The 16,490-nt window shown below is 42.2% G+C and overlaps 1 protein-coding gene across 6 annotated transcripts in view; it reads right to left on the bottom strand.

Moving 5' to 3' along the window:
* Positions 1-16,490, bottom strand: part of pam (peptidylglycine alpha-amidating monooxygenase) — a 65,307-nt gene that overhangs the window by 35,982 nt on the left and 12,835 nt on the right. For 4 of the 6 annotated variants that reach the window (XM_036529475.1, XM_036529481.1, XM_036529480.1 and 1 more), the window contains exons 2-8: positions 14,630-15,188; positions 13,753-13,873; positions 10,010-10,067; positions 6,180-6,267; positions 3,333-3,424; positions 3,091-3,174; positions 1,066-1,114 (exon numbers count right to left, since the gene is read on the bottom strand). In XM_036529475.1, the coding sequence (XP_036385368.1) occupies positions 1,066-1,114; positions 3,091-3,174; positions 3,333-3,424; positions 6,180-6,267; positions 10,010-10,067; positions 13,753-13,873; positions 14,630-14,721 (584 nt within the window). In that variant the 5' untranslated portion in view covers positions 14,722-15,188. Of the gene's footprint in view, positions 1-1,065; positions 1,115-3,090; positions 3,175-3,332; positions 3,425-6,179; positions 6,268-10,009; positions 10,068-13,752; positions 13,874-14,629; positions 15,189-15,279; positions 15,461-15,548; positions 15,674-16,490 lie in introns of those variants that run through there. The other 2 variants (XM_036529478.1, XM_036529479.1) reach the window with 2 other exon arrangements.

Below are 16,490 nucleotides of genomic sequence, written 5' to 3'. Positions count from 1 at the left end.
AATAGGCCAATTACACAATACACTTCAATACCCTGTTGCTTTCAGCGCCTGTTTTCACAACCAAAAATAGAATTCCCATTGAAATAAATACCACTCAAAAGATCTCTCCCACCACGCGGACACAAAACAAACGCATTTCAAGGTAGAGAGCTTTGATGAAAACAGGTTATGACGTACGCTAACGACAATACCATGTGTCCAACTTCATATTTGGCATTTCCTTGATCAGTGGCCAAATAGAAGCTGTTACAAAATAAGCTCAAATGGGAAAAAGAAATCCAGCAATGGATGTTTTCCACAGGTTTCAGGGTAGATTCTCAGCCAAATGTACTTCTCACTTGTCCTCACTCTGTGCCAGAGATGGACTAAAAAGTGCACCTTACAGGAAAAGGCTACAGTTGTATTTCGGTAACTCTTTCTTAAATCCTCTCTTCTAAATTACAATATAAATATGCATATGTGTGTATGCATGCACATTCACCTTTATCTCCTCAATCTATGTTTATCCACCAGTTTTACATCGTAGCAGTTCTCTTCAGAAGCAATAGGCACAACACTCCCTCTTTCCTGCCACCCTTTGTCTGACATTTCCTTACCCCCTTTATTCTTCTTTTCACAAGCCTTTTACACCATTACCACTATTTTATTTACTACATGAAATAAATGCATGAAGTATTAACTCCGCACACACACAGTCCTGAATAAATGCACCTTGGATTAATAATATCCCTGTAATTTCCCGCCAGTGCTGAAGCATGCGTCTAACTGCACTGCTCCCAGGGCTGAATACAGACTGCTTGTATTTGATTAGGGGCAGTAGACAACCACCCGGCAGACCAAAGGCTTTCTGTTGTTTCCTGAGGCATTTGTCTCATTGAACATGTCTGTCAGACTGCAGCTGCTTGCTGCTTGCCCACTGCTCCCTCATAATGTTCTATTATGAGGACCTGCGATAATGCAATGTGCTTGTGGCTCCCATTTCGTCATTACAAACCATTATAATGCATTTACTTTGATGCCTACCCCATATGAATGATAGGAAAATTGTGATCGACAAGTACTTACGGTTTGGAAGTCATTCTTAAGGTAAGTCCTGAGCAGTCTCTATGGTTGTCTGAAAATAAAATGTTTCATTCATTATCACTCAACTCTTGATTCCTTTAACATATTCTCAACGCATCTGTTAATTACCAAAAGACAGGCCTGGATTAAATGCTCTCCTTTACCAGCCCATGGCAAGCCAGTGTCGATCCGTCTATTTAATCCAATCATACACAGCAGATATTTTGTAAATGTCAATTAAATGTTGTGCAACACTCATACAATTCACCTGCTCACGCACAAAATGTCAGATCATTGTGGCTTTCCTGTAGAATGTAATGAATGGCAAGGCCTTGCTCTTTTGGGCTGTGGGACACAAAATAGAATAGAATGTGGTTCTCAAACTAATTGTGTTTTTTACAGAACTCCAGGTATAGCCCACAGTCCCTCCTAACATGAAAGGTATTTCCAATGTCTTGACAGACAGATAATTTGTACGGGTCTAATATGCCATTTGAACTGTAATTGCACATAAAAAAACAGGAATCAAAAAAGCACCAGAATGACTTTAAAATAACCAGGATAGGACAGGAGGAGAGGATGATGAATTGATCTCATTTTGCCTGTAGGCCACTGTAGCGTACCCTGTGAAAGAATTCTTGGCCGAGCGAGCGAAGATGGCGTCGTGACGCAGATACCGGTGACGTTACGGCTCTATGAATACACAAGAGTACACTGAAACGTTCCCCGGTGTAGTCAATTAAAGTAATAGAAAGACACGGTCTGCCTGCTAATGCAGCCCAGGCCCAGCACCAGGGCCGTTCCTATGTAACAGGCCTCTGCTATGACTGCACTGCTTCTCTACTGACAGACACTAATCACTAATCTGAAGCTGGGATGTAATGAGGAAGATCATTATTATTATTAGGCTCACTGCTGCTATTGCTGCCATTATTACCGCTAATATTGTTATTGCTGTTATTGTTATCATTAATAATAAAACCACTGTGATAAAAATAATCACTGCTGTTTATTATTTTTATTTATTGTTGCTATTAGGGGTCTGCTGTGTCCATCTGTATACATTTCATTGAACTTATTCTTTATTCACCATCTCAGTACCATATTAACCGAACATCATAGCAAATGCACCAAGCAGACCATCTTTAACACCAATATGACCACAGTTCACATCTGAATCCTTTAGGTTTGTTGAATTTTTAAGAACCCACTGCATCCATCTCAAAACAACATAATTTCCCTTTCCCTGTAATCATAATTACTCTGATTAATGGCGTCATACAGGTTGGCTTGAATTATCCAAATATTTTTAATGCTGTATCTCACGCAAAAAGCCATTAAAACGACTCAAATTACATTCTGACCTTTAATCTCACTGCAGGATATTCCCTGCATTACCGTCTTTAATTAAATTTGGAAATTTCTATCCGGTGTCTTGGTAGAAATTCGTCATGAAATGACCCCCCTCCCCTCCCAAAAAAAGGTACCACCATCAGCACCTCCCGGCTATGATGCAGGCAGAACATATGCATACGGCCTGACCAGCATGTATTAAACATCCTCCCGCAGTGTCCCTCAATGGACAGGGCCATTCGTGTTAAGTGAACTATTGTGGTAGTTGATTGAGCTGGGAGAACAAACGTCCACCCTCGTGTATTCCCTGACAAAAGTGCTCTCGAGATGAATACAAAATTGTCTTGCGAACACAGAGGACAGGAACATTTCCTCCTCCTGGCAGAAAGAGCGTGGGGCAATAGCCTCGGTGCAATTTGTTTAAAACACAGCTCCACAATTTCTGGTGCATGACTGTTAGGATTGCATTAACTATTTCAAAGCATACAACTGCAAATAAAAACAATTCTCCATCAATGTGGCAATTAACTTGTTTTCACTGCGTAGTTTGGAATTTAAATGGTCATGTTGTACCTGAGCATTGTCTTATATGTGCCACTGAGAAAAGTATTAAGTCTCTTTGTACTCAAGCGAAAGCTCATTTGTTTTTGTTAAATTAATGAAGTGAATACCTACCTCTGAAAGAAGATACATCTCCATAGTGAATTTGCAGCACAAAGTAAGTAATTCTTGTATCACCTCCGACTTTAAAGCCAACATCTTAAAAAAAAGAGAGGGAAATTTAATTAAATGCCCGAGGGAGAGAGATGAAGTGATAACAAACTCTCATTGGAGAGCAATTACAATTACTACAGATAAACTTGTGTAGTAAAGAGTGATCTGCAACTCCAAAGCTTTAATTTGGCTTGAAAGATTACCTCTGGGTAACTTTGTGGGCGGAGCGTTCCTTGCCCAGGCGTAGATGATTTTCGCTTCGTCTTCACAGGTTCCTTGATTGCTTCCACAGTCCCTGAGAGGATTAAAAAAAAATGATAAAAAACGTCTTTCAAAAATATTTACAAGTTCATATTAATCATTCAATAATTTAAAGTAAGATGAATGTGAAAATTGCACGCATTACTGACGATAAACACACAGTGGATTAAAACAATATACTGCGCTGTGAGATGCGGGGCAGTGATATGGCATAATGGTGAGGAAGACTGATTAATCGGACTGTAACTGGACTGTTTCAGGTTAGAATCCCATGTCGGGGCACTGTGGATGCGAGGTACTCAACCTGAATCCCTAAATATTAAGCTTTAAGATTAAATGTATAAAAGTAAGCTAGGCAAACACGCTAAATGGAAAACTGATTTGGTAATGGATATGGAATCCATACCAAGCAGGCTATATGTCTTGGTCAACCTTTTCCTTTTTCCATCCTGTTAGTATCCACAATGGACGCGCACATAAAATTACACATTTTACAGCACTTAGAAATAACAAAGCAGCTACTAGCAGTAACAGTGTATGCAAACAGCATGTTGTTTCACGTAAATTCTGCACTAAGATGTATTGACATCTTGTAATAGAATGAGTGAGAATGCCACTCCCCCATGCAACTGGACCTCGGTCCTGTAGTATCGTAGACTCTCAGCAGAGCAGACCTTTCTCTCCATCGTGATAGTGACATATGGTAGCAAGAGTCAAATATGTCAGCTGATCCATCACCCTGATATTGTCACACCACTAATCCAGTAATACTTCAAAAAAATTACCTCAAGGCAACAAGAACACCAATCTCCTTTGCCTTCATGCCACCTTCACTATTTAGTACATTTTCCATGTCTTAAGCGGCAAGCAAAATTCAGAGAATTTTTTAATCAGGGAGTGCTGATCTGCATATATGAGATATGAGACTCCATAAAAATTTTCCAAAAAATGTGAAAGCATAATTCTGACTTTGTGTCTATTCCAGGATCGTTGTCCACTTGAATATACCAAGAGCCCAAATCTGCAATAGCTGCAGTGCCACATTCTTTCATTTTTTTTAGCTTATGGTGGATTTTGGTTGGTTTAGAGGCTCTCTCATTTGCAGTCACATGGTATGACCTATTTTCAATACCCCCCTGCTGGGGCTCTGGCGCGTCTTTGAGGTTTCAGAGTCCATTGGAGCTACTTGACGGCTTTCACGCTCAAAATGCAAAACGTATTTTGGGAGAGCAAACCCCCCGCAGGTTCTAAGAGCTTAATTTCGACAAAAACCGGCCGGCTTAAGACGGGCTGAGGCGGCAGTGCCGAGAATTTCCGTAACAATAACATAAATCTATAGCAAAAACAGTGAAGGGCCCAGAAAAGTAAACTAAATAAGCAAAAAGGTCACTCAAAACTGCTGACTTAAATAAACACAGTATGCAAAGAAAGAAAGAAAGAAAAAACACTTGATGTTCTCTCAACTGCTGCCATAGCAAGAAAAGTGTTCATCATTCTCATGTCACATGGCACAGACACTCCCAAAAACGACTTAAAGCAATACAAAGAGGAGGAAGCAGAAACCAAAAGGTATACTGCACCATAATAAGCATCTCTCAGTTCCTTCCATCTCCCACAAACTGTCTAGCCTGTCTAGTCTGTGTTGAGCTTGTTATTGGCCATACATTGAACAAACTAAGTTGACTAATGTTGTTTTTGTCTTCCTCATCACACACACGCCTGAAGAGTGGAGTCCAGAGGAAATGGAGGGATGGGGGGGGGGATTGCTCCCAAGGGTCAACTCAGAGATTCCCCTCCTTGTCAAAGTGGCAGGGGTTGCCATGGTAACAGGCAAGTTTATTAACGCGAGTCTGACGGAGGCTCTCTCGGCGCTCGGGGGAAACAATAGTCATCCTACGCGTTAGCCGCCTCAATAACAGCAAGCGACTATGGCATAACAGTCCCACTGTTTCCCTTTAGTGTTGAACATCACATTGAGAGCCGAACAGCTACATTCAATATCTAAGCTGTTCACTGTGGATTTCACAGCGTTCTCAATTTCTGTCTCCTGGCATTTCTGCAACGTCTCTGCAGTGAACTGCATGTCATATGAGGAAAGAAAAAAAAAACAAAAGCAGAAGACTAAACCTTTTTTTCCTCTCATTCCTAGCAGCACAATTCTTGTTCCTATGAGGCAGGATTAGTCAAATTAAGATTGGCTTGCTAAAATGAAATTGCAAAAATTATTATATATATATATATATATATATTTCTCAAACACTTATTCAATGATTTAGTTAAAAAAAATTACCTGGTTTAAGGAAGTCCAAATCCATTTCATTTCAATCTGACTTGCCTTACAATATATAAATTCATCCAGCCATCAAAATTTCAGAAAATAAAAGGTCATACCCAATTTTTTTTTTTTTGCTATTATCTACACTTTTGCAAATATTTTACAGTATTAGGGGGAGATGCTGAGAGAGCTGAAGTCATCATAAGTCACCACCATTTTAAATACCAAAGAGCATTTGAACCAGGGTCAGGTACCCACACCCCCGGAGAGCCGCAGGGTCTGCTGGTTTTTAACCACTTAATGACTCAAATTGCTAACTGAGGGGAGAGCTACCACACCTGCTGTTCCAGAAACAGATGCTGGCTGAGATTCCTTCCAATCATCCAATTAGTGACTTAAGTTAATCAATTGAGTGCTGAAGCACAAGGAAAACTGGTGGAACCCCCACCACCCTCTGTAACGGGAATTTCTGTCACGATGGCACTGATGTCATGACGAAGTATTTGCTACCTACCAGTAGCCTTCAGTAGAATAGGGAGTCCTGCAGCCGTACAGCAACATGTGGTGGGCAGTGTCCATACTCGCATGAGGCACAAAGTCCACTAGGAGAACAAAGAAAACACAATCAGAGCGCTAAACTCTAACAAATCCCTCGCCCAGCACTCTAAGGAGAATTCCACATTTCGAAGGCATTTTTCTGTCCACGCCGCCTTAACTAATGAGCTGGTGTATTCATGTTACAAACCACCAAACAGGATAGCGAGTCAAGATTTCCTTTTTTGGTGGGGAGCCCAGCTTTGTGATTAGAGTGATCAAATATCAATAGTTCATGGTAAAGGCCATATGATAAATATGCAAACGATTACAGGGGAAGGGGGGGGGGGGGGGGGGGGGGTGGAGAAAAGAGAAACATAAATTAATGCGAAGCACAACATCGGTCTACCTGAGCATTAAGCAGGTGCTGGGGGTTTCTGATGCAGCATATCAAATCGGCCTGCCACCCACAACAGAGCGAGTGAGCGAGAATCACTGACAGATAGCCAATACGCTTTCCATATGAAAGTGATCGACACCTCCAGGGCCGCACTTGCATTCCCAGAATATCTAATCTGGGAAATGAATAATGCATGAGCTTTTTCTAAAAAAGGGGGGGGGGGGGCGGGGTGTGCGCATTTCTACCCATCCTAAAGAAGAGCGCGGGGAATGGCTGCAGCTCTTCTGCGACTGCCTTGTGCATTCTTAATGCCGTGCCCCTCCACGCGCTCCACCCCGACCGCCGCGGCTTCAGAGGCCATTTTAACCTCAGCCCTTCCCCTCCGCGGTATCGTTTGTGCTTCTGTTTCTGTTTGTGTCTGCCTTCTGCCCCTCGGGAGCCCAGGATTCTCTATTCAGCTCCGCTGCCGTACAGTTCCACGCTGAATGGATCGTTATGGAGCGCACCCTGTAATTAGGCAGCAAATGTCCTGGCATTACTCACTGCCAGACAAAGGTTCGCCCGCACATTGGAGGCCAGAGAGAGAGGGGGAAGATGGTGCCAAGATCATGTCGTTCAGGACCGAGACTCTCCCGGTCAGGGAAATCCCTGCAGCCATCACTGCGGCTCAGCTGCCGATGCTGCGGTAGATAATAACGCTGATTCTTTTACCTTGTCAGAGGGTCATTTGGTCTGAAGCTAAACTCCCAGCTTAGAGATCTCTCTTTTGGAACCGCTGCAGTGTAAACCTCAGCAATAATAACTACAATTGTAAAGCTAAGGCTGTCTGAAAACACAGGTTTTAGATGCATGTTGACACATTTGCACTATTCTTAATTAAAACTAGGCTCTAATTAACAGAGGCTGATGCAATATGTATAAGCAGGCATGTTTTTGTTAAGGCTGGTGGTAATATTTGCATCTTTAATGTAAAAATCCAGAAAACGCCCAGTCTAAACCCTCCTGCTTTTGGGAAGTTTTTTTTTTCCTTGTCAGGAACCAGATCTGAAGTTACACTTTTCAAAACAATATGTAAAAATAAACAAGTTGTTACATACTTTATCTAATGTGATGTAATTAACACGGAAAATGGAGAATTATACTTTTGACTGCTTGGGGACGTTAAATTATTCATCCATGCTGAAAATAAATCAAACACAGCCATCAGCATTATTAAAATAATCCCTTGTAAGTAATTTACAGAATTTAATCAAAATATGCCTTGTGCCTGGGAGTAACAATACCCTTCAACACACTCCTTAGTGTCCTCCCAATACGCAGAGATGTTAATTGCCTTGCAGATGCAAGAGGCAGTTCTTTGATATTAAGGCCAGAACATATGCAGGTGCATTATCCACATTCGTATTATGAATATGAACGGGGGCAAATGCAGCCGGTATCATCTTAATTAGGGAAACTGGAGCTTGCAGTTCAGCTAAACCGATCGCAATCAAGTTTCCTCGGATTCACATCAGAGAAGCAGGTAGGAGGGGGGCGGCCGTGGACCGGCTGTGGACGCGTGAGCCACGATTCTGCGTTTTGGTGGCGATGAAAACCAGGCAACACATGTTCCGCCCTGGGAGAGAGGGCCAGAAGGTGGGGGCTGTTGGTACTGGATGGTCTCCCTGCGACGGATGTCAAACAGCTGACTGTGGCAGATGGTACCCACTTTGATGAATGTGTGGGGAGCTACTAGAGTAGGTTACACATGCGCACTCGGTCAGGCATGCCAGCACGGACACAAATACGTTTACGCAACGTGCACACAAATGCACATTAACTATGGCACTATCTATAGCACTATGCTTTTTTTTTTTTTTTTTTAGTTTTTCTGTTTTTTTAAATCAGATTTCTGGATTTAAACAGACCCACATACACATGCACACACACATATATATACACAAGCTGACACACGTGTGTGTGTGTGTGTGTGTGTGTGTGAGTGTGAAAAATACACAATGTATTTTAGATTAAAAATGTGTGTATAAATATGTTGTTAGAATTTGGGTAAGTACTTGGTTAACTATAAGAAACACCAATGAATGCCTTTGATTACAAGACGTCAAGAAGATGCCAAGAAAAGAGAGCTGCAGGAAGACAGTTCCCCCCCAACCATAACATGCCTGCATGTTCAGCATCCATAACAGTGGGTTACTCAATGCATGGCAGGAAACTCCATAGGCATTTTTGCAAATTTATCTCTCAGATTTAGCTCATTTAAAATGAACTGCTAAAACAAACTGCATTCGGCTGTGCTCGACTTTTTTTTTTTTGGTCGTTTTTTTTTCCGTCCCCTTTTCTATTAGCGACTGCCTTCTCGTCGATCCCACAGCCTATTCTTGGCACTTGCTCTGACAGGCTCATAGGAAGAAAGACATCGCTCATTGTGATTCAGAGTCAGAAATGATTCATCTTCGTAACCCGCTGTAGGCCCAGTCGCGCTGACTGAAATGAGAAGGGACTCGCTTTTCAAAGACAGAACGATTCAAAAACAGAGCAGAAGAACGCCTCAAGGACAAGCTGCTAGGTGCCTGGTTCGATAAAATTCACCAATAACTTTGTGTTGTTGCCTTTTTTTTTATGTTTGTTTGTTTCGTTTTGTTTTTAACGGATAAACCGCTGTTGCTGTAGCGGGACTGTGTTTCGCGCCCATCAATGGCAAGCCTCTGAAAAAAAAGAGTCCAGGTCGAAGCGTTCGGGGCAATGAGTCGAGATGATACGCCGCTGTATTAGCTTTGTAGGTTTCTTTGCTTTTACTGACAGGGCCTTGTCAAATATGATTTTATGGGATTGAAAAGCAGCTTTTCTTTATTGTGTTGCCAGTGGTGGTGCACACAGGAATGTGTCTGGCTGAGAAGTAATCTCGCTCTGCCTTGGCTGTACAAACAGGGTCGAGTGATTCCTTCCTTCAAATAAACTGCTGCTCATGGACAACTGGGAAACTGGATAAAGGGTCAGCAAGGACTTATGGGATTCCTGTAACCCTTGTACTCTTATGTAATGAAGGTTTCCAACGGCAACCAAAACCGACCCTCAGAAGCGTCACATGGTCAAGTGCTTCCAAGCAGAGTTGTGTACACTTCTACAGAGAGTAATATTGGGATTTTTGGATCATTTTGTGGTCTGTTGGACAGGACTACTCGAATCCGACCTGATCAGTGATTTACAGTGATTGATCTAAAAACTCTTCAGTTTTTGCTACGGTCAACCAACTCAATTGCTTACTGCTCCCTGAGCCTCATGCTGTCCAGAATGTCACTGCCATTGTCTTTGGACATACTTTTTTCCCTTTGAATTGGCATGTGGTATGGCTGGAGAAGACTGAACCACAAAGAGGTACAGCCAAGCTTTTTTTTTTTTTAGATACTTACCTACATAAGAGTCCCTCGCTGTGGGCACTGGAACGGCCACACACAAATAGGACTCCGACTGCAACAACACAGAAAACACATTGTCACAAAATCCCTTAGGGGCTTTTAATATATTATTGAGTACCTGAGAAAATACAGATTTCTCACAGGCATCTTGGCTATCCACAGAGCTTGTTAAATATTTGTTATAGTACTTTGTTATAATACTTGTTAGCCAGCTACTTGCAGTTTGGTCTGTCCTGAGATGTTTTTCCATCTGTATCTGGCCCTAGTTTTTCATCATTTTTAATAAGTGGATTATAACTCAATCGCTGCCTTTTGCATATCCAGAATGCTATACAGTCCCTATTACTATAGGCTACTGTATGTGCCTCATTGTAAAATGTAGATGCATACAGAACAAGAGAGAACCCCACATACCATGCTTAATCTCTATTTGGCCCAATCGGGCAGGAATCTAACAGGCGGCGCAGACTATATCCTGGTGTATTGATCGGCCACGCTGTAATTCCTTTTACTGCTGCAGCCACCACACAACCACAACAGCACAGCCGTCATATGTCACATAAAGCAAACATTGTCTCCGCGCAGCCGTTACAGAGATGTGCCTTGCCAGATGATTCAAGCAGTCTGCAGAAAACACGTTTCGCAAGCAAAAAACAAGGGCCTCGCATGTCCTCCCAGGTCGCGGTTTTATACATGACTCGGCATGACTCCTAAATCATACTCACTGACCTTACACAACAGAGAGGCAGAGAGAAAAATATTTATTGACGGAGGACGAGACAATGCACTTAATCCAATAATAGCGGTGTCAGAAAGCTCTGTCTAAACCAAGCCCCCCCCACACCCACCCCCCTCTCACTCACACATACACACACACACACACACACACACACACACACACACAATATGACTTCTTAATCTGTGGCGAGACACCTCTGCGATGCCAAATAACCTGTTTGCCAAAAATACACTGCCTGACATCACCAGCACGCAATGTGTGGACATCATCGTTCCAGGAAAGGGGGGGGTTGGGGATGGGGGGGGGGGGGTGTGGAAGCAGGTTGCAGAAGAAAGAAAATCTAAAGGAGAAATCATAGCTCGTGTGCAGCTGCCATTAAGTGACACATTTATAATAAGCATGACAGGAAATGATTTCTGGGGAAGCACTGTAATTGCTTAGTTATGCCTGATACCTTTAAGCTGCCATTTATCCTTTGATTTGTTGCTAAACTGTACATCATTGCATCAGTCGGAGGGGTCTGAACATTGCCTAGTCACAGTGTCTAACCAACCTGACAACATGCTGTTAACGGTTTAATTCTACACAGCCCTGGAAAAGGTTTGCAGGCAATATAGAAGGTTTACAGTTTAAATACTAGGGCAGAGGTAGAGATGAGATGAGGCTGTTTACTTTGCCCGAGGTACTAAACAGAAGAGAAACGGAAGAGAAACAATGACAAAGAAGGTGCTACACCTGTTTAGGCGAATCAACTGACTTTATGACTATCAATTCAAGCAGTACACAATAATAACATCTGTGCCTTAAACCCCCCATGTTTTCCTTCTTTTTTCTAAGGCAGGGGGCTGTCCACTGACTACTCTATTCTCCTATTTCACATATCACAGCATACTTTGAAATCCTGTTACGATTTAATAATGTGAAAGAATTACATTTGCACAGCCAGTTTTTAACGATAGCTCCAGCTGGATGCAAGCAAGCATTCAATCTAACCACAAAATGACAAAGTAACAGAGTGACAAAATGTGTTTTTCCCCAACAACACATCTTGGCTCATTTCATTTTCCCCAAAAACCACTATCATGGCTCATCTCAGCAACAACAGATTTCATCTTAACATACAGATATCAGGGAAAAAGCAGTAATTAGATTCCTTATGCAAAATTAAGGGCAATAAAATGTGTTGTGGTCAGATGCTGAGAGCATGAGCTACTGCTTGAAAGCAAATAAACACTGGTTCTGATTTCAATGTCTTGGACTGAGGAAGAGATCCACCTGAGCCTCCCTATTGATTGATTGAATCAACGAGCCAGTTAACTTGGTGCAATAAGCCATTTTCTTTACTCTTGAGAGGGAAGACATACAAAGAGAACCGGACTGGGGAGCACAGGGGCTGGACAATACTTACAGCCACTTGCTAGTGCCTTTGCATTTTTGAATATGTTAATAATACTGTTAATTTGGTATTGCTGTACACCAGTGACTGGCAAGAAATGCAAGGTAGTCACATGAATCTTGAATGCGACTTCAGCTGTGCTTTATCACATAATGGCTAATAAAAAAAATTACAGCAATGATGAGGTTCTGAATTATTCCTTGGTAATAAAGATCATGAGGCTTCAGTTTTGCCTCTACACTTTCTGCCTCCAGCATGCTTAACATTGTATTGCCTGATATTCACAACATAGTATGTATAAGGAAGGAAATGTTGTATGATATATGGCACAGTCTTATCGTGGTTACGGTACTGGGGCTGGCGATTAAAACCCCAGATATGGTACTGCTGTTTTTCCTGATAAAAAAGGTATTTGAATATGTCCAACATTCCAGTGTCGTAAATGGGGACCATAAAATGCAAAATGTAAGCACTGCAAGTTCTTTATCAATGACAGACAATGTTACTCAGAGATTCACACTCACAATGGAATTCTGGATACCAGTAAATGAATGCAGCACATTTTTGAATGGGAAGGCAAACAGGATCCCTTATTTGGTTGTATTCAAGGCCAAGAAACCAAGAAAATGTGTCCGCCAAAAATACAGCGGTCGAACAATGGCCTGAAAATCATTTCATTAACAATCTTCTGAGCCATACAGAGGTCACCTGTTAGCGATCAATAACAAAATATTACTTAAGCCGGCCAGCACAGTTTAAATCTTGTTTTATTTTTTTTCTGCGATGCTACAAGCACATAATCCTTTCGGTAGAGTTATCAACGAGAGACCATGATGAATCATTCTCTGATGACTCATAGACCTGCACAGAGAATAATAATAGCCTGGCCTCTCTGAACCGCTTCACCCAACTTCCACACAAAACGAGCCAGTCAAGGACCGAGAGACCAAATCCTAATTAAAACACAATTCTCTCATGCATATACTGCTTAAACAAATCCACGGCAGAAACACATCCCTTTTCTACACCTTTCAGGGCAGGGACTGAACTGCACTTCCAAAGCAATGCAGCACAGAGGCAGAGACTCATATCTGCAACAGTGACTCACCTCTTAGTAATGGCTAAATTACTGTAGGATCAATATTCTGTGTACACACACGGTGCAATTCGTCACCGCTCATATTGAAAACATTACCCCCAGGAAATAAGTATATTAAGGACAGTATTAGCCTCACCATACCACCTTCCTATTCCAAAGACATCCCAGGATTTTGTTTCATATTTTACCATGAATCAAGACCAACAGCCTACCATTCATCAGTAAACAATAACCAAAGTGTAGATTTATTCATTAACATCAAGGTATTGAAAGGGGACATAACTCACTTCAACGTACATCATACCTATAAATGTATCTGTCACACTATCATCCTCTCCATCAAAAAGAATACACCGTTTCCTTGCACTCATCTCAATTATAAATAAAAAAAAAAAGTTATGAGACCCTCACTCATCCAGCAAAACACAGATAACATGAGATGCATTTGAATTTTACTATGCATCCCAATGTCATTCTACACATTTTCATTTAAGGAAACTCACCGCAGTGGGAACGACAGCAGGCATGCGAATATCCATTGAGAAGTTGAAGGGATTGGTGAGGATAACAGGCGGTCTTGTTTTGGAGCACTCATTAAGATCGGACCAAGCACTTTCCTGATACCTGTCAGTTACAGACGTAAGGCCGGTCAACAACACAGGTACATATCTCCATTGATTTGGCAGGTCAGTATATGATACACAAAACTTAATATGTTAACTTAAAATAGTACACCACAAAAATATTCTACACATAAGATGTATCAGAAGCAAAACGTACAGAGCACAATCTCACGATAATATACTGTTAAATGTATCTACGTAGTGTAGTTTATGTGTGGCAAAACAACAACAACACAAATAAAAACTGTAAGATTAATAAAAGACACCTATTTTCTAATCTGCCAAAAAATACATTTAAGATTTACCGTGGTGAGTTTTAAAGCATTTCTAGATAACATAATGTTAATAAAAACAAGCAAAGAAAGCAAAGAGAACGCTGCCAGAAATAACGTCGATGTTATTTACGATTACCAGCAGTTAACCAACCGTTAACCAACCATTCTTTTCACGTCAACAATAACAAAGAAAAATCATCCTATATGTTTTCTTGAAGCGATACTTCCCTTGTAGACAACAGGTTAAAGGACTTGCTGAAAAGAATTAAATTGTACAGTAAATTGCTAATTATTTACGCACTTTAAAAATCACCTGTAAGCACATCAAGTAACTAGTAAACTAAAAAGTAGTTTTTAACTGAACATCGGCAAAAGGCGTTGTGCTAACAGATACATCTGTGAACGGGCTACTTTGCGTATCAGTCAGGGTTCAACGAATCGGAAGCTCTGAATTTGCGATTGAAAATACAAAAATATCTTACCTTTTAAACCTGTAAAGTGGGTTTCTGACACCCAGGCTATGGCTTTGACAGATGAGAGCGAGTACCACCACACTGCGAATGAGGACTCCCATATCGTCTGCGCTCTTGCTGGCCTGATCGGTGAAGACTGAGCGGCGCGGCTACTATCAGCTGTGGACCTGACGATTAAAGGAGCTGGGCAAGGGAAACGGCATCAATCCGGCGCCGGGGCTCGATGTGCTGGCGGATCTCCTCAGTCCATCCGAAGCGGACGATAGGGGCAGGCGCTCTTTTGTTTTCCCTACTAAACTGAGACCAGAGGCGGGACTCCCCGTTTACCTCCCACCCCCCTCCCTTCGCTCCCGTTACAAGTGCCTGCACACACCGACTTTCCACTCTCCTTAATGCCGACGTCCGGTAACGGCAATCAAGATGCAATGTGACAGCCTGGTCAGCGAACCCTTCCCACGCTCGCCTCGAGCCAGGGGGTGGGGTGGGAGGCGGGGGGTCCTGCAGGTTAGCACTCCCTCAACACGCCGGACGGCGTATCACAGACGCAGCAGCAGTCTTCATTCAAAACCTGCGAAAACAGAGGCAGACAATGGATGACTAATGCCACGACTTCACCCTCTGCCACATCTCCGCTGGGCGCTATATGACATTCCCATTACCATAAGCGGCAACCCAGCCCACGAGCCCCATCTCTGCAATAGGGGTCCGGAACATTTTTTTTATTATTATTATTATTATACGCTCTTTTCTCCTGGCTTCCTTTCATTAAAAATACATAAATACGATCTGCATTGCCGCGCGAGGCATGGCAGCGCAGTTACTAAAATGAGAAGCCAGTCAGTGACAGATAAAAGGAAGGGTAGAAGAGATGCCATAGCCGAGCGCAGTAATCCAATAAGAGCTTTTTCACAGCAAAGAGGATTCCCACCACAAGAGTATCCAGTCGTTCGCCATCAGGAGTGCGGCAAATATAAACCGACGCGATTCACGCTGGGGAAAAAAACTCTTGTTCTGCCAAAAGGCTCACAGATTTTACGAGAGTAGGCAAGTGCGCTGTTGTGTACGGACGTGACTGGCACCACGAGGGTCTGCAAAAACGTGTGAGCGGGATAGAAACAATAAGAGAGCACCCCTACAGTGCTTAATTTAGTCCACAAATTCCAAATAATATACGATTATATACGGATGTACATATTTCAAACGACATGAGTGGGTATTACAGGTTTTTAGACTCTTAAAACTCCTAGCGACTCACTATACTTTGCACAAATAGGTGTTGGACCTCACCCTGTTCCGACAAATATTTACACAACAGGATTTTAACTAATTATGAATCGGTGCATTCATCCTCATATTTAAGGTTGCTTGTGGGATTGTGGGGTGTAGATATGATCTGCACAAAGGTAATTTTTGAAAGCTAAAACTAAATACACAAGATAGGTACAAGTATAGCGTCGCAGACACCAGCAAAGCCACCCTGTCCATCCCTGTCCAATTACGGAACCTTAACAACGATTTCTGTTTAAAAGTAGCTAAACAAACTACCAAATCGTCGAAATACGTCATATTCAGATTCACCCCAACAGCTCAGGTAAAAACGACATTATCAGGACACGTGACACTAGCCATCCATTACATTAGCTACAGTTATAGCTGCTGCGGCACACAGCAAACCTGGGCCTCGTTTTTCCAAATGTCACGAAGCGCTGTCGTTTCCACCTCCACTTGACCGTTAACAGCTTCGAAACAGCATTGAATGCTCGAGTTCTCAAATGAGTATGTCAAGCAGGGGCAGGCAGGGTGAGGAGGGGAGATTGCCATGGTATCAATAATTTACATATAATGTGCCGCTTTTGTCCTGTTTTAGGCA

Source organism: Megalops cyprinoides, chromosome 5 (genome assembly GCF_013368585.1).
Source record: "Megalops cyprinoides isolate fMegCyp1 chromosome 5, fMegCyp1.pri, whole genome shotgun sequence".
Taxonomy (NCBI): Eukaryota; Metazoa; Chordata; class Actinopteri; order Elopiformes; family Megalopidae; genus Megalops; species Megalops cyprinoides.
This window is presented reverse-complemented; position numbering and strand designations above follow the sequence as displayed.